The sequence below is a fragment of the Cyprinus carpio genome, chromosome A4, assembly GCF_018340385.1.
Source record: "Cyprinus carpio isolate SPL01 chromosome A4, ASM1834038v1, whole genome shotgun sequence".
Classification (NCBI taxonomy): Eukaryota; Metazoa; Chordata; class Actinopteri; order Cypriniformes; family Cyprinidae; genus Cyprinus; species Cyprinus carpio.
The window spans coordinates 31,425,080-31,447,874 of record NC_056575.1 but is presented as its reverse complement, the minus strand read 5'-3'; the positions used below and the strand labels follow the sequence as shown (position 1 = coordinate 31,447,874).

Genomic DNA, 22,795 nt, shown 5'->3' with positions numbered 1-22,795 from the left:
GAGAGACGCAAGACCCAACACTCTGGATGAGCTTAAGGCCGCTATCGAAGCATCCTGGGCCTCCATAACACCTCAGCAGTGCCACAGGCTGATTGCCTCCATGCCACGCCACATTGAAGCAGTCATTTCTGCAAAAGGATTCCCGACCAAGTATTGAGTGCATAACTGAACATAATTATTTGAAGGTTTGCGACTTTTTTTGTATTAAAAACACTTTTTCTTTTTATTGGTCGGATGAAAATATGCTAATTTTTTGAGATAGGAATTTTGGGTTTTTCATGAGCTGTATGCCAAAATCATCAGTATTAAAACAATAAAAGACCTGAAATATTTCAGTTGGTGTGCAATGAATCTAAAATATATGAAAGTTTAATTTTATCATTACATTATGGAAAATAATGCACTTTTTCACAATATGCTAATTTTTTGAGAAGGACCTGTACATGCATACACACTATATTTAAGTGTACAATAGTATTATTGTAATCATATTTCTTTGATTTGTTATAATTCAAATAATTAAAAAAATCATATTGTAGTTGCTATTATCAAATCAGCAGATTATACATATTTTATCACGTTTACATATTTTAGTAAATAAAAACACAATAAATAAAATCACCGCTTGAAAGAGATCCCATAATAGTTTAATACAGCTTTTCTGTAGTTACAGTATATTTTATTAAATGCTATGATTAATGTTTTATTTCATAATGTCAGAAACTCTCCTGAAGCTCATATCAGTCTTGTGAGGAATCGATTATATTCATGATACAAACATCAATTCAGATCTGATCTCAAGTTCATTTCTCATCATGTTTTATTATATATGCTCAAAAACAATAAAGAAAAATGAATGACGAACTTTTCAATTAAAAGAACATTTTTGATAGAAATAATACAAATGATTGATGTGACACTGCAATAAAAACACACTGATCTGTCTATAAGAGGATTTCTGACACATTTATTCTGTTATTTCAATGACAGAAGTTCAGCTGCTGTATTAATGTCATGAAGAGACTCTATAACGTCTCACTGTTACTGATTTATCATGCAGCTCAAAGCATCATGGGTAGAATCTTTCATCAGTCATCAGTCTCTTCTGATTCATCAACACAGTTTCACTGAAGATCCATAATAACAAACCCAGAACCCAGGATAGAGCGGCTGAGTGAATGTGGTCTGGACTGTGTGGATGAGGCTCATTGTGTCAGAGACGCTGTAGAAGGACAGAGTTCCTGCACTGTGATCCACATACACTCCTATTCTACTGACATCATCATCAGACACTCCTGTTCTCCTGCTGATGGGCTTCACAGAGAGATCAGTCACTATGTTATTGTGTATGAATGAGTAACTGGAGGAAGAGCAGAACAAACTCCAGGACTGATCATTATTTCCAAACACACACTCCTCACCCCATCTCTTCCTGCTGATGGTCTTATATGACACTGATATATACACACCTCTGCACTCAATCTCCCAGTAACAGCGTCCACACACACTCTCTCTACACAACACCTGAGGATACTCATAAAATCTGTCTGGATGATAAGGATACCACTGACTCTCTCTCACATGTGTCACCTTTCTGTTCTCTTCAGACAGACTGAGATCAGTGTGTGCTGTGTTTGGATCCAGTGTGAGAAAACAGACCCCTGAACACAAGAACAGAGACATTAATAACAATAACAACAACAACCACTACAGCTGCGTTTGTGTGTGTGTGTAGACGTACATTTCTTGAGTCCTGCTGTAATCCTGGATTCTCCTCCATGATCCACACTAGAAAACACACACAGAGTCACATTCAGTCAGAAAACAAAAGTTTTAATTTAGTAATTTTAAAACAATTTTTGACAGATTTAAAAAATACTGCGCTAAAAAATGTAATGCAGTTGCTAAGGTACTTGGGGTGGTTGCTAGGCAGTTGCTTGGGCATACAGGGTGGTTGCTAGGGTCTCACTATGCAGTTGCTAGTATTATCATCACATTGCTAGCATGTTTTGGAATGATTTAGCATTGAGTCTCAAGGGATTCTGGGAGTTTAGATTTGAATTTTGTCAGCTGGAGTTTGAATAGTTGTGGCTCATCTGAACATTCCGTCAATGTAAGTCATTTTGATTTTTTTTTAATATTTTTATTTAAATTTTTTCCTTTATTTTCAGGTGTTTCTCAGAGACTGAACTGGTTTAAAGCTCAGAGATTCGGCAGCAATAAAATCTCTTCCTGAACTTCACAAGAGCTTGAAGAAACGCAGTGGTGAGACGCGTGTTTGAGTCTCAAACCAGACCACCAAATCAACACAGTAATATTTGACTGTACAATCAAAAATACATTTGAATGATTTCCATCATTCTGACAGATAACAGATATTGTATTTCCTGCTTTAGAAACATTGCAGTAAACACTGATAACAGAAATCAGAAATGAATAAGAGACAAATACATTTTAAAGCATCTGATGAAAACAAACCTGGAAAAAGACGTGAAGATTTGAGGAGAAAAAACAGATTCTTAGAGCATTCAGTCAATTATTCATGGGATGAAAAATAAAAAAAGAGCAAAATGCAAATGAAAAATGAAAATAATCAGGAGAAACAAATGAAAAGAGCTCTTCTATGGAGAATGTGAAGCTGCATCATGCTGAGTTGCAGTCGCCACCATTCAGGGAGGATCGTCCTCTGCTACAAATGCTGATATTAATACAGAGACATGCTTATCTTTTGTTTTGTTTTTGCTTTCAAATTAAATATTCACATTCTTCATTGAATTGTTTGCTGGGAAAAGAAGCTATTTTATCGCTTCTCATGATAATTAAATGTTTTCACTCAAGTTTTGTACAATTTTGTTTACAATGTTGATTTGATTCCAGTGAAAACTGTGTCGCCTGCTGGACGCTCGCTGCTTCTTCAGCGTCATATGACAGAATATCCAAATAAAAGTCTGTGTTCAACAAGCTGACAGAAGTCCATCCATTTCTTTCTTGGAAACGTTTCAGTGATGAAGTATAATTGTTGTCATTGTAAATATGAATTTTTCTATGGCCACAGAGGAGAGTCTGAGATTGTGGGTTACATTCAGCGGACAGACTGGGAGCTTGTGAACAGTTTTGTGGCATTTTAAAATTCTGCCAGTGATGCTAAAAGACATGCAGATGAGCCCAGAATATTAACACAACAACTTTAATTACACATTAAGCATTTTAAAGAAAACACTTAACGTGGCTTATGCATTAAGATAGATATATTTAAATATCATATTCTGGGCTCATCTGTTTTCCTGTACATAGTATGTTATGCTTTATTAGTAAAGTGTATGCTTTACAGTTTGGTCTCTATCACTGTCCTGGTGCATTAAGCCACATTAAGTATTAATGTTCAGTGTTTTAGAAAGTCCTTGTTCGAGTTCTGCACAAGCCGAGTGAGAGTCATATTCACAAAGTTAATGTTAATTATTAAACCAAACCAAACCAAAACATGCAGCAATGTGATTTTTTTATTGAGTGATAGGCAGTTTAATCAGTGACATAATTAATAGATTTACTATCCGGCTTCTTCTCATCATTTCCACGACCTTCTTCCCTTGGTGTTTTTACACGTAGAAAAGGTGAAAAAAAACATATTACATTGTCCAGTTTTCTCTCAGAACTATGATCTGAGTTACCATTGCAATTCTCGATGACATACAACAGTGACATTTTTCACAATCACGACAGAAAATCAAAATACTGATCTAAACTCAACAGCGTAAAGGCAGCGTGATCCTCCCAGTATGGCGGATAAACAAAGCAGTTTCCCAGAACTCAACGCAGCATGACGTCAGCTTCACATTCTCTAGATATTCCTGTAATAATGTGTGATATTAAAATATCAAGCATTACGTTATTCTCCTGACGGCTGAACATGAAAGAAAAAGTACAACTCATTCAGTCAAACTGATGAATAAAAGTGATTGATGATTTGAAATTATGTTTCAGTCTTTTTGAGTGGAAGAGCTTCTCATAATCTAAACACAGTAGACTCGTTTGGAAAAAGCTGGATAAAGCCTTAATTTTACATCGACACCTGCTGTTGTGTTTCTTCTATCTCGACTCTGATAAATTAATACATTTGATATAATACCCAGTTAAAGAAATCACTGCTTCCCACACAGTTCATTCTGCTCCTGGAATCTGATTGGCTGAGAGCTCTTTGATATTCACCAGTATCACCACGGGAACCATTTCACTGATTGTATCACTGCATTATTCCTCACAGTGAAGCCAGGACAGGTTCACACATACTCTGTTTGCAGTGTGTATGCGGAGCGTATTTATTTCCACGCCCATGTTAATGCGTTGTGTCCAGCAGTGCATTCCAGGAGCGCACTGTCTGCACCAGTGCGGCGATCGTTTCTATTTTTGCTGTGCTGCACGTGCTGAATTAAACAGTGCATTGTTCGCTGTAAAAATGAACATGGATTGACACAGAAGTGTAGTAATAAAATGTTTGTGATAGCCTGCTACCTTTAAACGTAAGGAAAGTAGACTATAGGCTATTCCTTACCAAAAAGTAGTATACTTCAAGTTAATTTTATTAAGTATACTTAAGTAAAGTTCATGTATATTTTTAAGTATACTTTATGTAGTAAGTATACAAATATCAGCGTTCTAGTAGTATACTTGTAAGTGTACTGTGTCAATACTCCTTGGGACTAAATTGGCCCATTTTCTAGTATATAAAAGTATACTTTAAGTATAACAGTAGCAAACTTTGAGTACACAACTAGTTTACCTCTATGTTTGTAGTTTGTACTGTAATTATACTAAAAGTGAACTTATAGGTATACTGACAGTTTACTAATTAAATACTTTGTACACTTTAAAGTATAGTCTCAGTAAACCACTAGTTTAGTAGTTTTATAGCTGCAAGTATACTCATAAGTTTTCTTTAAGTGAAATTTACATCATACTTTAAGGATACTACTATGTCACTATTTAGGTTTTAATTTGTATATATTTTGTTATAAGAATATCTGAACATACAAAACATCCAAAGAAAGAACAGGGTGTCTGCTTGTAAACAAAAACATTTTATTCTAGCTTCATGTATTATTTTTTAAACACTTTACTGTGGGTAAGTTTCATAAAAAATAAAGAAATAACATTTTGAACAAAAACCTGAAAAAAGACTATGAATTGGATTCAAAATGATAATCAAAACGTAGATGGAGTCGATCAACACCCCAAAGCTTGACTGTAATTATTACCTCTTCATCGGTCGACATTTTATTCCATAACGTTACAGTTTTGATGCTGTTTCATGTCAGATGATCGTGTTGCATGTATCTGTTGTTTCTTTTTCTTCTTCACTTGTGTTTTTTGGAAATTCTGTGCAGAGAAGATATGTTCTGGCGCCTTCTACCATATAATAATGAAAACATGGATTCTAGGAGCACAAGTATAGCTCAAATATATTTAGACTTTTTGTATAGTATAAGTCAAGTATACTTAAATATCATATCAAGTATATTTCTGAGGAGTACATAAAGCCCATTTCTGAGAAGTACATAAAAAGTAAACTAAAAGCATACTTTCCTATTTTTAGTTTAAAAGAAGTATATTAATAGCACACTTGAATAATCTTCTTTTTCGTAAGGGATGTTATAATTGCTTATTACACGGCTCTGTGGAATACTTGATTCTGATTGGTCAGTTGCGACATTCCAAGGTATTTTATCCCTCAAAAACAACCTGTAAAAGCTAATAACACAGGCTCATCCGGGTAACAACAGTCGGCGCTGTACTCTTGCTTGCACTATATTTTTCTTGGTGGAAGCTTTGCGTTTTTTTAGCTAATAAAATATTAAAACTTGATTCAAAATGGTGTACAATTATTTAATTATGTCATCCTGGTATCGTGGACTCGCTCTCATTTCATACAAACCCAGCTGCTGCCATTTTGCTACGATGGTTTTGTACGCTGTAATGGATTATAAGAGAACTAACAAACTGGTAAGGTTTTAAAACATTTTCGTCTTAATTCTTTTATTGCCTTAATTATTTTGTGGTGAAATGTTGTGTAATACGTGGTTTGACTGCACCGTTTCCCTTAAATGTCCGTTTAGAATTTGCCACTTGCTCGCAACAGCTGTCTTCACAGAAGCTTTGCGTTCAAATATTTCAACTCAAATCAATATTTTGCATCCAATTATTTACTTACAGTAGGTGGCCATCCAAAACAGTGGTTCTACTGCCACACGTACCGCCGCCGCCACATCTGTAAAGTGCATTTGCAGCTTTTGACCGCTGAGTGTCGCTTTAATCACAAGTTCTGCGCTTTAATGAGCCTGTGCTTATATTTTCTCTATACCATATTTTAGATTTGACACATTTAAATAGTGTGCAGTATTATTTATATAATATGAATTATGTGTTATATTATTCAAAAGAAAGTGTGGTTTACTTTGCATTGGAGTATTAAAGCGTTAGTTCACTCAAATGACTCATTAATAACAAAAATTACGACTTTATTTAGCATTTTCTTCTTTTCCGGGTCTGTTGTGAGTGCGTTTACGATGCTGCATTGACGCCACTAACGTACAACGCTGCTGACTGGTTTTCTGGTGCACCCAATAACAAAGATAACACGTCAGCAGCGTCGTACGTCAGCGGCATCACTGCAGTGTTGTGAACACGCTCACAGCAGACCCGGAAGAGAAGAAAATGCTGAATAAAGTCATAATTTTTGTTATTTTTGGAGCAAAATGTATTTTCGATGCTTCAATAAATTCTAACTGACCCTCTGATGTCACATGGACTACTTTGAAGATGTTTTTATTACCTTTCTGGACGTGGACAGTATACCGTACATACATTTTCAATGGAGGGTCAGAAAGCTCTCGGACTAAATCTAAAATATCTTAAACTGTGTTCCGAAGATGAACGGAGGTCTTACGGGTTTGGAACGACATGAGGGTGAGTCATTAATGACATAATTTTCATTTTTGGCTGAACTAACCCTTTAATAGTGGTATCCTATTTTAGTGGGCTAGGCTTGTGTGTTTTATAAATTATTTTCTTTATTTTAGTAAAACGTGAGGCACTGTATAATTTCGCTCCCATTATTTAGGCCTAATTAAAACAAGAAATGAATAAATTAAACCTGCACGATTTAACTAAATCATTGAAACTCTAAAGAATGGATGGATTAATAAAACGTCTTCACGTATAAAATCAAGTTCTCTCATTATAATCAACAAAATACACACTATGTAAAACAGAGCTTCATTAATTGACAGCTTCAGTGATTTTAAATGGAGTCTTCTTTACTTGCATTCATATAATTTAAGTAAAGTAAATAAAAAATAAATAAATTGCAGCCGCATTTAAATGCAGGTTTGTATAATATTCCTTAAAATATTAGTGCAAGATTTGCCCGGCGCACATGATGCCGAGTGCTCGCGCAGCATTTATTCTTATTTGTCTACATATTTAAAACAGGTACAGCACATTCACACCCAATCGCTGTCACAATAATGCATTCAAACAAATGTAATTTTACAGTGCTGCTTCATCTGTAACTGATTTTGAAATCTGTAAGAAATGCATTGATCTGTAGAAAAAAAAACTGACGAAAATGTAAACTGTTATTTTCATCACAAACAAAATTTGCACAGCAGAAAGCAGTAATTATACCTTTTAATGCTGACAATGTTATTGGTTTGGCGTTTGGTAGGAAAAAAAGTTTGAACACATTAGCCTAATCCCCTTTGAAACTCTCCTGTTATTTTATTTATTTATTTATTTATTTTTATAGGCTACGTTATGAACATAACATTTCAACTTTATCCATGGAGTGAAGACGGAGCGGTGTTTCTGGTATCAGTGAGCGTGGAGCGAAGTGATTATTAAATGCTCGGAGCGCGGAGGGAAATTGTTGTGAGAGATGTTTCCCCTACGAAATGAACAAGACTGTCCGGTGTAGACACGGTTAGACAGTGTCTGCTATATTTAAAAATAATTGATATAAGAAATAAAAACAAATACATAATCTAAACCATAACGAGATGAAAATATAGACTAGAAAATTGATTTACACTTGGTCTGTCCTACGTCCATGACACTGACTCACTGCGGAGCTGCCAGTTTTAATCTGAACAGCAGTATACAGTAGTCAACATTTGAAGTGGATCAAACCTTTCTTTAAAGTTGTCCTAAAAACCTGTTCTGCAAGTTTGAAACCCTCATAAGACTGTCCATATGAAAGAGCAAGAGATTCACACCTTTATCTCGACCCCCACAAGCTATACAGAACTACCCCAGCCCCCTCCAGCTCTGTTTGTTGGCTGTGAGGAACGGTGTGTTGTCATGTTACTGGGTTAAAACATGCCTGCACTCACAGCAGCCTTACTCTTTTTATTCATTATTTTCCCGCAGCCCATATTATTATTTTCACTAGACCAAAATAATAACAAATTCCCAATTGATAATTAATCATTATTTTTGCCAAAATCATTGTTATTTGTGAACGTAGGAGTTTGAGGAAGGCTTTAAGACCAAGCGGAATCCTCCGTCAGCTGCTTCCGCCTCACAGCGTGCACGAGCTCTCACTGACCCAGCTTCACAGATTTTATAAAATCAGTTTGAGCAAATACAACTTATTGATCATGAGCCCAACATTTAGCAAGGCATGAAAAGATGCACAAATAAGCTTGTGTAATGCAATTGGAGCATAAGAAACAACATTTATGAGGCATTTGTTGTCAGATTCAAATATGAAATTAAATTGTAAGGTTGGTGAAAAAAGATAGGAGCTGCACTTGCATGCCAGAGAAGCATTTCAAAGATAGCTGCCAAGTGAACTTTTCTTAAAGGGACCTTAATTCCAAGAACATAAAGAATGGACTTTTGTTCTTGTGGAGACCAGTCTTGCCAGGTGTTGGAAACTTTTTCCTAGACCAGGAGATGTTGGGATATCTTTCATACAGAAGTTACTCTTTATTGAGGACTCGCTGTGTGTCGCTGCAGTCATCCAAGCCTAACTAGTCGTTGATACATTGTGGTTTATATACATTTCAAGGGGGAGGGATACATAGAGGTGGAGACAATTTTAACAAAGCATGCAAATGCAGTACAGGAATCAGCCAGACACTGGCATTTTCCCAGCCTTGATCTCATCAGCATAACAAGTGTCATTCAAATGCATAGGTGCTAATCCAATCAGTCTTAAAAAGCCAAATGGCAAGAAAGAGCATAATGACAAAAGGTCATTATCTCAGACACCTGGGCTTCCTGATTTCTCAGTGGTAGAGCATTGCGTTAGCAGCGCAAATGTTGTGGGTTCAATTCTCAGGGAACACATGTTAGGTAAAAAATGTTAGCCTGAATGCACTGAAAGTCGCTTTGGATAAAAGCATCTGCTAAATGTAAATTGTTCCCTTTTACATTGGAACCTAGATTTAACATTTTATAAATTTGTTATTCCACACAGGCTACCTTGAAAGAATGAATTCGAGAGGACGTGAGAACACAGAACACATCTTTGTGAAAATTGAGCAGATTAAATTATGATAATAGTAATTCTGCTACAGTTACTACTGGCAGCTGATATAAACAATTATAATTGATTTTAATTAATTGTAATTATTTATATACATTTCCCTTTTGAGCTAATTTGCTACATCCAAGTATTGATAAAATATTCAAATTAAAACAAAAAATAACTTATATATATATATATAACTGAAGCACATGAAAGAGTTACATAATTTATGTCACAGAGGCAGTTAGTGTCTGTTTCTATGGGCCAATACATGTAAGCTGCCCTTCATATTGGAACGCCAAAGCCAGTATGTGAACACTCGACTGTGACTTTTGACCTTGTGTCTGCAAACACATATATGAATATTTACATCAGCAATAAACTTCAGCAGATAATTTTGTTAAACTAACACAATACAACAACACAAATGTGTTAAGCTGTGAAGAGAACCAGGCTGAAAGCTATAATTATTCAGTCCAGTGTGTGTTTGCCTTTAAAACATGAGCCCTGTCATATTTAGTGATTGTTTCCTCAGACATCGCACTATGTCTGAAATACAGACAGAATGGAACATCAAAACATGGCCAGAAGTGCAAACTCCGCCCCTCGGCTGGATAAAGGAAACCAGCATCTCACCAGTACAGTTGTGATGGATGAGGATCACAATCAAAGAAATATCGACTGCAGTGACATTCAGGAGTTGTACAGTAAGCACGTTTGAGTCTGTTATAATGATGCACAAACAAACCATTTATGTGTACTCTCAACACACTGACTTTCTTGGCACATTGTATTTATGCACAGACACATTTCAGTATATTTAAGTGTCCTTTTGAAATCTCCAAAAAGAGTGTGATTAATTGTGATACATTTTTTTGATTTATTCACAGTCCTTTTATCAGGGGTGTCCAAAAGTCCTGTCCGGGGGCCAATCATGGCCCAGCTATGAATTTCAAACAGGCTGAAGGTTGACTATTCAAATATTTTGGGAAGTCGTGGCCTAACGGTTAGACAGTTTGACTCCTAACTCTAAGGTTGTGGGTTTGAGTCTCGGGCCAGCAATACCACGAGATCCCCTTGAGCAAGGCATCCAACCCCCAACTGCTCCCCGGGCGCCGCAGCATAAATGGCTGCCCACTGCTCCAACTGTGTGTTCACAGTGTGTGTGTGTGTGTGTGTGTGTGTGTGTGTGTGCACTGCTGTGTGTGTGCGCACTTTGGATGGGTTAAATGCAGAGCACGAATTCTGAGTATGGGTCACCATACTTGGCTGTATGTCACGTCACTTCACTTCATATTTTATATGTGACCCACCATGCATCATTTACAAATCTTGCAGTTTTCCAATAATACTACATTTTACACCAAATATAGCAGTAAACTATGAATTAGTGACTATTAGCAGTTGTTAAAGATCACCATGGCCACATAAAAAAAGAACTAGATGAGGAGGGCTGTCGATTTTTATGAGCACTGGAAATCAGAATATTTTTCACAGAGAATCATAACTGCATTGTTCTCTCATTTCCTCTTTACATATTTTTCAAGGCTGGCATAAAAGTTGCCTTTCTTCCCTATTGTGGAATATATCCAACTAAAATGGCTTCTGAAACAAGAAAATCTGTTACTCTGTGTCTACACCAGACACGAGAGGTGTGACACGACTAAAGACAATAGAGCTCATTATAGAACCCATTATAATAGTATTTGTCTATACTGGATGCAGTGCGTTGCAAGTGACAAATCCCTGATGGTCCCATTCTATTTCTGACAAACTCCAAATGCTCACGCTGCTTCTGACATTAAAAAGAAATGGTTTGGAATGTTTGCTTTGTCACATCCAGTGTGTCACTCTACGCTGCCGGAAGGAACGTGGAGTCGAAAATAATCGAGAGAGTCTTTATTAATTCAACATGTGTAAATCCAACATGGAAAACAGGAGGAAGACACATGTACAGACTTGTAGACCCGACAAACACAGTCTGAAAGGACATGGGATTTAAAGACAGGCTAACAAGGGACTAAGGAGACACATCTGGGAACTAATCCAACACACCTGGGAACTAATCAAATCAAGGAGGGACAGAAAAACTGGGTCACATAGAACATGGGGAATGGAACACATGCAGGGAAAACATAACATTATGAGTCCAGGGGTGTGACACAGTGTATATACAATGTTTTATGTTAGATGCCTCCTACTGTAATTAGAGGAAAATCTTGCTTTAGTTTAGTAATAACTGCATATTTCATTAACATTTACCTATGAAATAAATATATTAATTTATAAATTGATAGTGAAGCTGAATATATATATATATATATATATATATATAGATATATACGAAGAGTTTGGTTCCAAAACCAGCTATAAATCCATTTTGATTAATTGGAGTAAAAATATGTTTTCTTTACCAAGAAAGTGGCAAGGAAAAAAACACTATTTTCTGTTTCAAACTTTCACATATTATTTTTAGGTTATAATAACATTAAAAATTCAAATCCAGATTTTGATTTTCAAAAATGTATTATAAAAACTTTATTTTTTCCCAAAATGCAAAAAATCCATTGAATCAATATAAAGATAATTTTTCATATTGAAACTGTAACAACAAAGAAAATAAACAACAAAGTAAGTGGATCCACATATGACAGCCTCTGAACTTGGTCAATACTAATCTTAATAGCTTACGTTTCTTCCCCACTGCAGAAACCACCACAGGTTCATCAATGCCGTCAAACTTATTCCTTTTTTTTAGGGCTGCATGATAAGTCTCATGCGATTAATATGTGCATCTCGTCAGTAAAGCTGGTTCTGTGACTAGTAATAAATCTCCATCACATGCTTTCAGATGGAGCTGCATTTACACAAAGCTGTAGATCACTGACAAGCTACACAATATCGAGTTTATAATCGAAGGTGATTCATCTGCGATTAATATGAACGCGATATTGCGTAGCTTGTCAGTTACTGTTTACAATGCATGGAATGATGTGCTGGTTGAGCAGATGTATCGCATTCTGCAGAGACGGGAGACTGGTGTTTGTCGCGGTTTGGGAAGACAGGGAGGAAACATGACAGAATAGCACGTTGGATATTGCATTTAGCATAAAATTACAAATGGACTTTTCAATACCGACCAGGTACAATACTGATTTTGGCAGGAACTCAATTTTTAAAAAAAATGGCGTTTATCGTGTTTTGGAACCAGACTCTTCTAATTAATATATAACACACACACACACACTATATATATATATATATATATATATATATATATATATATATATACACACACACACATTGACTCTGGTTCTCTTTAAAAAAAGGACACCTCTGCCTATACACACACACACACTGAGGAATTTAAATAATAAAACGTCATACTTGACATACTTCAGTTTGTCCAATGAGCAATTTGAGTCCTCCAGTTTTTCAGAAAGCAGCTTGACTCCTGAATCTCCGGGGTGATTGTAGCTCAGATCCAGTTCTCTCAGGTGTGATGGGTTTGAACTCAGAGCTGAAGACACATCATGACAGCCTTTCTCTGTCACCATACAGCCAGACAATCTACAAATACAGCAATGATCCATGTGACATCTCTTATGTGGTCATATGTTAATGTTTACTTTATTAAAAATAAACATCCCTCATTAGAAATGCAGTAATGTCACTATCAGTATATGATGTCAATGATATAAACACAAAAAAAAGCAAAAAAGCTAAAACGCCATGTAAACATTATAAATAAAATGATGGAAACGGCTGTCCAGTGGAGTTGTGTCACTGTTGTTACAGTTGAACAAACAACACTTGTTAAAAAAAAATCTAGACTTTTGAGATCACTTTCTATTTATATCTATTTGACATCACTTTCTACTGTCCTTTCACCTTGGGAGAATACATATCGTCATTGTCATGTTGAAAAAAATGCCCACCAATGCAAGCACATGAGGAGCGGGTAGCATGTTCTGTTTCAAGTTGTGTGAATTCATGATAGCATTGATTAAAAAAAAAAAAACATTCAGCACTCATACATTCCTATATAAGAGCTTAACTACCACCAATCTCCACTGTGGAAACCAGGCACTCTCACTGTACTCCTCCTCTAGCAGCACCTGATAGATCTGAAATGAATCACTTGATCTCATGAGACCTGAGTATGGATTCCTAGAGGTCTATATTTTGTAAATATGGGCCTTGGAAAAGGCTAAATGAGTTTCTTGTGGTTTGGCTACAGTAGGTAGTTCTTGCATGAAATGGAGTTTGTGTGGAGCAGATTTTACTGTGAACCAAGCCACTCAGAGACCCTAGCTGAGTTTTCATCACCCTGTTTTTATGCACATTTTGAAGTATCGCATCAGAATTGAGTGATGCAAATGCTGAATTTCGAATAAAAATGCCTTATTTCGCAAAAAAGTTTTTACGCTCGCTTGAGGTGGTTTTTGACTTGTGCAAAAAAGGGTTCATGTGAATAATGAGAGATGGAAATGCATTTTGAGAATAAATTCCTCCAAGCGCATCAAAAAAGTCATGTGACTGCGCTATGGGACGGTAAATCCTGACTAAACAGCAGACCGATCTCATTTCACAGCATCTAAAATGTTGTTATGCTCATTCGGAAATGCCAGAGCAAAGTCTGTCATCAAAGTATTTCTGTATTTTTGCCTCTCAGAACTGTTAAACGACTGAAGCTGCGATCCCAAACAGCAGCCTCCACCTCCGAAAGCAATAACCGAATTCATTGTTTCGTCTGCTTGTTCTGAGGTGCAAGTAAATTATTATATATGAAAATAATTATATTCAGTAGCTTCTTCTACTTTTCTTAGTGATTTATAGTGCCAGTTTATCAGGAATTGACGATTTTGTTTGCTTTGACTCGTTGGATGCAGGGGCGTCACTAGGCCCTTTTTAGGGGGGCTTCAGCCCAACCCCTAAACTTCTGCCCAGCCCCCCTAAAAAAATATTTGATTAATTAATTTGTGATCACTTCAGTCCCCTTTAAAGATTCATTTGAAACGGCGGCAAGCTGCGTCAAGTTTCGGCTCCTCCCCTCATCTGAGTCAGCATGGATTCAGCGCGTTTTTCAATCCGCAGGGCGCCGAGCAGAGTGAACATCAGAGAGTACAAGGTGTGTGTGTGTGTGCATTTATTGATAGATTGCTATGATATGACATCTGCATCGGTGCAGTTCTTGTAATTGCAGTTTACATAATGTTACTGGACCAATACATGGTTCGGTTTCTCATCCAATACCAATACGTCTTCGCTGTGTTCACCTTCAGCCCTTATCACAGTGTGATAGTTGTTTTTTCTTCCAACAAAAATGAGGCGATTAACAGCCATGAAAACATACTTTAGAAAACGATCATGATTTATTTTAATTTACTTTTTAAAATTGAAAATATATTATTGTGTATTTCGGCATTACATTATGCAGCCATGCACAGAAATGATTAAAGACACACATCATTGTCTGAAAGCACTAAATGGCACAGAGAGAGAAACATTATGTGGAGTTATTGTTTTGTATTATTAAATATAATTTTGTATTACGTAATAATGAATAATTAGTGTATCATGATACACATATTAGAGTAAGAGTACAGTAAAGGGATTTGTGATTTTTTTAAGTAATTGATTTATAGAAGTGGCAAATTGATAATTCATGTTGTTATTTTGCCAATAGTACAAGTCCAAATACTTCGTTACATTACTTAAGTAGAAATTTTGGGTATCTATACTTTACTTGAGTAATTATTTTTCAGCCGACTTTTTACTTCTACTCCTTACATTTTCACGCAATTATCTGTACTTTCTACTCCTTACATTTTAAAAATAGGTTCGTTACTGCTATTTCATTTCGGCTTGTTTTCATTCCGGCTTGTCATCATTCCAAAAAAAAAAAAAAAACACCTATCCAGATAAATCGCGCCATCCGGATGAAGTGAAGTTGATTGTGGTTGGATGAGAAGTATAAACATATACCATTCCGACACCCTATTTGGTTTGTATGCGATCCATCGAACCTGCACATGACACAGATCACATCACACTCCAGTAAGGGCATAGCCAGTGTTGGGTTCGTATATCAAAAAATATATTTCTTAAAAGTAGAGTTGGGGTATGGAACCGGTATGCACCGAACCGAATAAGGACGCAGATTTCGGTGCCTCTTAAATGCCTGAGCGATCGATTGAAATGTTTGTCCTGGTTCTCCGAAATGTAGCCCTACACAAGAAGCATGGGCGTCGCTAGGCTTTTTTTATAGGGGCTATATCATTTAGCTCCATAAACTGTATACTCAAATTCGCGATCGCCTCAGAGTCAGTCCCCTTAAATTTCATATGAAAAAGGCGGCAGACCGGTCTACTCTCCGTCTTTCAGCGCGCTCTTCAATCCACAGACGGCGGTGGAGCAGCGCGAGCGCACTTAAACAGAAACAGAGGACACAAGGTGTGTGTTTATCGATAGATTGTTAGAATATCTGTATCTGTGCAGGTCTTTGTCATAAATACAGTTTACAAAAGGTCAGGAGGGAGCAGTCGGTTTCTGTAAAGTTTTCGCTTGTCACCGCTCATCACACCACAGCTGTTTCCTCCAGCGACAATCTAGCCCTTAACACATAAACGAACGCATACTTTAATTGTACTTATTTAAATATACTGAATTAAATCATACATACTTTATACATACACTACTGTGTAAAAGTCTTAGGCACGTTAGTGTTTTCACCCCAAAGAATGGTGTTCGGACAGTTATTTATATATTTTGCTGTAGTGTGTCAGTAGAAAATCAGTTTACATTTCCAAACATTCATTTTGCCGTTGTCAGACTGCTTGTGCATTCAAAATCACACTAGATTATTATTAAAATTAATGGCAAACTGATATTTCCTACTGACACACTACAGCAAAAGATATAAATAAATGGCTTAAACCCCTTTTTGGGGTGAAAATACTAATGTGCTTGGCAAATGAGAGCATCCAAGGTGAAAGCTATGGATTTATTTTAAATATTTGTAATGTTCTTTATTGTTAATCCAGTTTTTTTTTGTGGCTCTTTTTTTAAGTATCGTTTCAGGCACCGTTTAGGCACCGGTACCATTTTAAAAGTATCGAAATGGCACCGGACCCTACTTAAAAGTTATTATTTCTCAACTACTGGCTCATTTATCAAATGGGTGCTTTCTCTTCATCCTCCGCAAATTAAGCTACTGTAGGTAGTCCGGTAACTAGATGTTTGAATAAATTAGCGTTTGCGATTGACAACGCGATTGACAATGTGAAAGTCGTGACTCGTGACATTTGCCAAGTATGGTAACCCATACCCGGAATTGGTGCTCTGCATTTAACCCATCCAAGTGCACACACACAGCAGTGAGAAGTGAACACACCATGAACACACACCCGGAGCAGTGGGCAGCTATATATCCAGCGCCCGGGGAGCAACTGGGGGTTCAGTGCCTTGCTCAAGGGCACTTCAGCCATGGGTATTGAGGGTGGAAGAGAGCGCTGTTCATTCACTCCCTCCCACCTACAACTCCTGCCAGCACCAAGACTTGAACCGGCGACCTTCAGGTTACAAGTCCAACTCTCTAACCATGTAGCGAATACAGGAAGCTATCGATCAAGAAGGTATTAGGATTATGAGTTATTTTTCATTTTTATTTTTTGATTAATCACTTGGATTAATCATTCATTTTGACAGCACTAATGTTTATTGTAAATAGACAACCATACAAGGGTAATTGTTACTAAGCCTGCCCTGGGTACACCAATTTTCTTGTTCATTGCCCTCGCAGATTCCTGCAGCTAAGCTTGGATGTACATTAAATACATTCCATTAAAGGTTATTGATGACATGCCTCTGAAGTTTGACTTTTTGCACCATTACAATACTTATAGGCAACTAGTCATCATATGAAAGTGAAAGTCGTGACATTTGTCAAGTATGGTAACCCATACTCGAAATTGGTGCTCTGCATTAAACCCATCCAAGTGCACACACACAGCAGTGAGAAAGTGAACACACCCGTGAACACACACACCCGGAGCAGTGGGCAGCTATATCCAGCGCCCGGGGAGCAACTGGGGGTTCAGTGCCTTGCTCAAGGGCACTTCAGCCATGGGTATTGAGGGTGGAAGAGAGCGCTGATCATTCACTCCCTCCCACCTACAACTCCTGCCAGCACCGAGACTCGAACCTGCGACCTTCTGGTTACAAGTCCAACTCTCTAACCATTAGGCCATAGCTAAACTCTCTAGTTCTATATCTCTAGTTCTTTAATGTATTTGCATTGTACTAAAGTGCGTTCATTTTCAATGGGCATATATGCGGCTGAAACAGGTAATCTAGTGCATACCAAATTTTTAAACATGAATATTTTAATATAACATTATAGTCATTATGGCCTATAGCCTTTAGAAAAATGTTTTTTTGAGGAGGTGGGGTAGTGCACAATAGACCCCTGTTGCGTGGCCTAAGCTTTTGTTCTTAATGGCATTTTTTTTCCTTACATTACTTTTACATTTATACTTTAAGTAGTTTTGAAACCAGTACTTTTACACTTTTACTTGAGTAAAAAGCTTGAGTTGATACTTCAACTTCTACAAAAGTCTTTTTAAACCCTAGTATTTATACTTCTACTTGAGTAATGAATGTGAATACTTTTGACACCAGTGCAATAGACAATTACATTAATACATGTTTTGTCTATATTCTTAATGAATATTAGCTGGTTAGTTAAATCATTTGAAATGAAATAAATTTTCAGGTGGTGACTTGATGTATAACCAACCGTATTGTTGATTATAAAGGTTAAAAAGCTAAAAAAATAAAAATAATTTATATTTCATTGTAGATAGATATACAACATTTTTTCTTGTCGTGCGGGAGTAGGTCTGCAAATGAGCAACAGTCAGGTGAGAATAGAACGTAGACAGCCCTCTCACACACAATACCACTGTGTTCCCAAGATTCATTGCAGTCATTGAACCCTTATGTTGTTTTAATTGTCCGCTGTCAGGACACAGACGAGAGACAGAGGTAAGTGAATCCACGTACAGTGCTTTATTTACAAGATAGTGCAGGCAGGGTAAGCAGACAGTGATTTCAGGTGCCGATTCGGTGCAGATCACTCAGTGTGGGGTTAAAGGCGGGTGAGTACGTCCCTTGCAGATATGTCAAAGCCACACAGTCACAGTTCACTGATACTTGTTTCCTTCACCTTCAGACACAGAAGTTATCAAACCAGCTCGAAGAACATACAGAAGACTCGGAAGGTCGCTGGATTTTAGACCACGGGGTAATGCTCAGGAATCCTGGGGGCAGTAGCACAATGACACAGAGGTTAGTGTTACAAAGGTGAGTATACGTTACGTTTCAAGATCTGCGGGGCTTCAGTCGATCAGGAGACAACACTTTAGGATCCGTTCCTGTTGGAGGCTTGACACCGAACTGGGGCTGTGGTGAATGTTTTATACTGTTCCTGTGATGAGGTTGCTGATGCTGAACAGGTGCGGGTGATTAGTATTCAGGTGAACGTGATCGTTGTGAGATGGTTGGGACCGGGCTTGACTGGTCCCTGACATTACCCCCACCTCCAGGGTCCACGTCAGCGGACCTTGCCCTCCGACGCGTGGGGGTCTGCTGCGGGGTCGTGGAGCTGGTTTTCCTGGGTACTGAGCATGAAATTCAGTGAGCATATTAGGATCAAGGATATCATGACGAGGTACCCAACACCTTTCTTCTGGACCATAATCCTCCCAGTCTACCAGATATTTGAGTCAAGCACCACGACGTCGGGAGTCCAGTATCTCCTTTACTGTGTAGATGAGCTCAGTTTCTACGGGTGGTACCGGGGGGTTTTCGTCAGGGACCGGGTCTACAGAGGGAACAGAAACAGGTGAGTGATAAGGTTTCAATAGGGAGACATGAAAGGTGGGGTGTATCCGATACTGGGCAGGTAAGCGAAGTCGGTAAGTGACTGGGTTGATTTGTTTTTCCACTGGGAAGGGACCGATGTACTTGGGGCTTAGCTTACGGCAGGGTTACTTCAATTGAATGTCACAGGTGGAGAGCCATACCAATTGTCCAGGCTGGTAAGTGGGAGTTTCGCGACGGTGAGTATCAGCAAATAGTCAGTGGCGGTTTATTGCCTGTTGAAGGTGGTGATGTGCCTGATCCCAAACTCTTTCACTGTCTTGCATCCAGGTATTTATGGCGGGGACTTCGGAGGGTTCACCGGACCAGGGAAACAGTGGCGGCTGATAGCCTAAGATGCACTGGAATGGAGTCATGTTTGTGGATGCTTGCCAGAGGGAATTTTGAGCGTATTCTGCCCAGACTAAGTAGAGGCTCCAGAGATGTTGGTTGGAATGGCAGAACGTTCTGAGGAAACGGCTGATGTCCTGAATCTTCTGCTCCGTTTGCCCGTTTGTCTGTGGAGGGTAACTGGAAGTTAAGCTAATGGTGACATTAAGGAGGGTGAAGAATGCCCGCCATACCCGAGAGATAAACTGGGGCCCTCTATCAGACACAATGTCTTCAGGGATGCCAAAATTGTGGAATACATGCTCGAAGAGTAACTCAGCTGTGTAGGCAGGTCTTTCAGAGGGATCACTTTGCATGCTTTGAAGAATCGGTCGATGGCTACTAGGATGCATGTGTTTCCATCTGAGACTGGAAGGTCAGTGACAAAGTCGATTCCAATGTGGGACCAGGGGCGATGAGGGATGGGTAAAGGGACTAGTTTTCCGGAGGGTAATTGGTGTGGTACCTTGCTTATGGCGCAGAGTGTGCACCCTTGAACAAACGTCTTGATATCGTTCAGCATTCCTGGCCACCAGTACTTTTGTTGAAATGTGGAGCATGTTTTGTTGATGCTGGGGTGACCTGTTCCAATGGAGGAGTGAGCGGAGGAGATGAGGAAAGTGCGGAGATCTTCAGGTACATAGATCTTATTTGCGGGACATTCTGGAGGAACGGGCAGATCTTGTGATAGCTCACGGATCTGTTCGTCGAGGTTCCACTGGATGGGATTGACAAATAACTTGGTGGGTAAAATGGGCTCAGGTTCTTCTCTGGTTTCCTCGAGAGCATGGAGGCGGGACAGAGTATCTGCGCTCGTGTTCTTTGATCCTGGACGGTAGGCTATCTGGAAATGAAACCGGGTGAAAAACAGAGCCCATCGTGCTTGGCGAGGGTTAAGTCTCATGGCTTCCTTCAGGTACTGGAGATTCTTGTGGTCGGTAAGGATGAGAAACGGATGCCTGGCCCCTTCCAACCAGTGTCTCCATTCCTCCAGGGCGAGTTTCACAGCTAAGAGTTCCCAGTTGCCAATGTCGTAGTTTCTTTCCGCTGATGATAACTTTCGGGAAAAGAAGGCACAAGGCATAGGTTTGGATGAGTTTTCGGGGTATTGTGACAGGATAGCCCCAACGCCTGTCGTTGAAGCGTCCACTTCCACAATGAATTTCTTCTCAGGATCTGGGTGCTGGAGCACCGGAGCAGTGGTAAAGGTGGTTTTAAGCATTTGGAAAGCGTGTTCAGCTTCAGGGGTCCAGTGAAGGGTCTTTGGCTTTCCTTTCAGGAGTGATGTTAATGGCGTTGTGATCATGCTGTGCTTGTTTATGAATCGACGGTAAAAGTTTGCAAAACCCAGGAATCTCTGTAAGTCCTTGATTGACTTGGGAGTGGGCCAGGAGGTAATGGCTTGGGTTTTACGGTCATCCATCTTGACTCTTTCCGCACTGAGGTGGTAACCTAAGAACTCGATGGAAGTCTGGTGAAAGACGCACTTTTCTGCCTTCAGGAACAGGGAGAATTCTCGGAGCCGTTGGAGCACTTGCGAGACATGACGTTGATGTTCCATTTGGTTATTGAGAAGATGAGAATATCATCAATGTATACAAGAACGAAGCGGTTCAGGAACTCTCGGAGGATTTCATCCATGAAACTCTGGAATACAGCGGGGGCGTTTACTAGGCCATACGGCATTACCAGATATTCATAATGACCTGCGGGGGTGATGAACGCCGTCTTCCATTCATCTCATTCCCGAATTCTGATCAAATTGTATGCACTCCTGAGGTCCAGTTTGGTGAATATGCGGGCGTTACGGAGTTGTTCAAGGGAGGATGGCACTGATTTTATTCAGGGCCCGATAGTCTATGCAGGGCCATAAACCCCCATCCTTCTTTGGGACAAAGAAAAAACTGGCGGCAGCTGGGGAAGTGGACGGTCTGATGTATCCTTGTCTCAGAGCCTCTTCAATGTATTCACGCATGGCCGTTTGTTCTGGGATGGATAACAAGTAGATCCGACCCTTGGGAATGGTTTCATCTGGGATCAAGTCAATTGCACAATCCCAAGGTCGGTGTGGCGGTAACTTGGAGGCTGCCGTAGGACTGAACACGTCTGCATAGGATGAATAACATGGAGGAATGGTAACGGACAGATTTTCTTGGGGGCTTTTAATGGATGTAGAATTTACAGACACAGGTTTAGGTTGGGTGGAGGGTGTGAGGCTATTAGTTATGCAGGTGCAACCCCAGTTCAAAATTTTCCCAGTTTTCCAGTCTATCACGGGTTGGTGTTGAATGAGCCAGGGACGGGCCAGAATTACCTCGGCTTGGCTATTTTCAAGAACGAATGGGGCGAACAACTCCTGATGAATATTTTCAACACAGAGGGTGATTGGTGTTATTTGAAAAGTCACATACCCCTTGTTGATTTTTTCACCAGTCACTGCATGGATGGAGTACGGCTTGGAGGTATGGGTTCTTTGGAGTTTGAGTGTTTTGACGAGGTTTCCTAGGATAAAGCTGCCTGCTGACCCGGAGTCCACGATGGCTGTGACTGCAACATCGAAATCTCGAGACCTGAGAGTGACACCTATGGTTAACAGGGTTGAAACGGAAGGGTGATAAAGGACTGAGCTCACCATTAATCGGGGAGGATGAGACGTGCACATTCGTAACACATGTACCTCGATTCTGCAGTAGAGGCATAGGTCCAGTTCTCGTCGGCAGTTGCGCTCTGCTTGGGACAGCTTACGGATTTCCACCTGCATTTTCCCCGACTCGGGTTCTGGGGATTCGTTGGATATCCTCTGGTGTGGAACGGGGACTGGGGCGTGAACCTCTCGGTAGCAGAATTGCGATCTTAGATGGACTTGTTGCATGAATGTTTCTAATCCCAAACTGTCATCATAAATGGCGAGCTGGAGATGAAGCGTGGGATTTAATCCTCTTCGGTAGACCGTAT

General features: G+C 39.1%; 1 protein-coding gene across 1 annotated transcript in view; it reads right to left on the bottom strand.

Moving 5' to 3' along the window:
- Positions 1-625: 625 nt before the first annotated feature.
- The window catches only part of LOC109098073 (proline-rich coiled-coil 1), a 51,567-nt gene continuing 29,397 nt past the window's right edge, over positions 626-22,795 (bottom strand). Inside the window, exons 6-8 of the mRNA XM_042746806.1 lie at positions 12,923-13,096; positions 1,742-1,788; positions 626-1,661 (exon numbers count right to left, since the gene is read on the bottom strand). Of these exons, the coding sequence (XP_042602740.1) occupies positions 1,114-1,661; positions 1,742-1,788; positions 12,923-13,096 (769 nt within the window). The 3' untranslated portion in view covers positions 626-1,113. The remainder of the gene's footprint in view (positions 1,662-1,741; positions 1,789-12,922; positions 13,097-22,795) is intronic.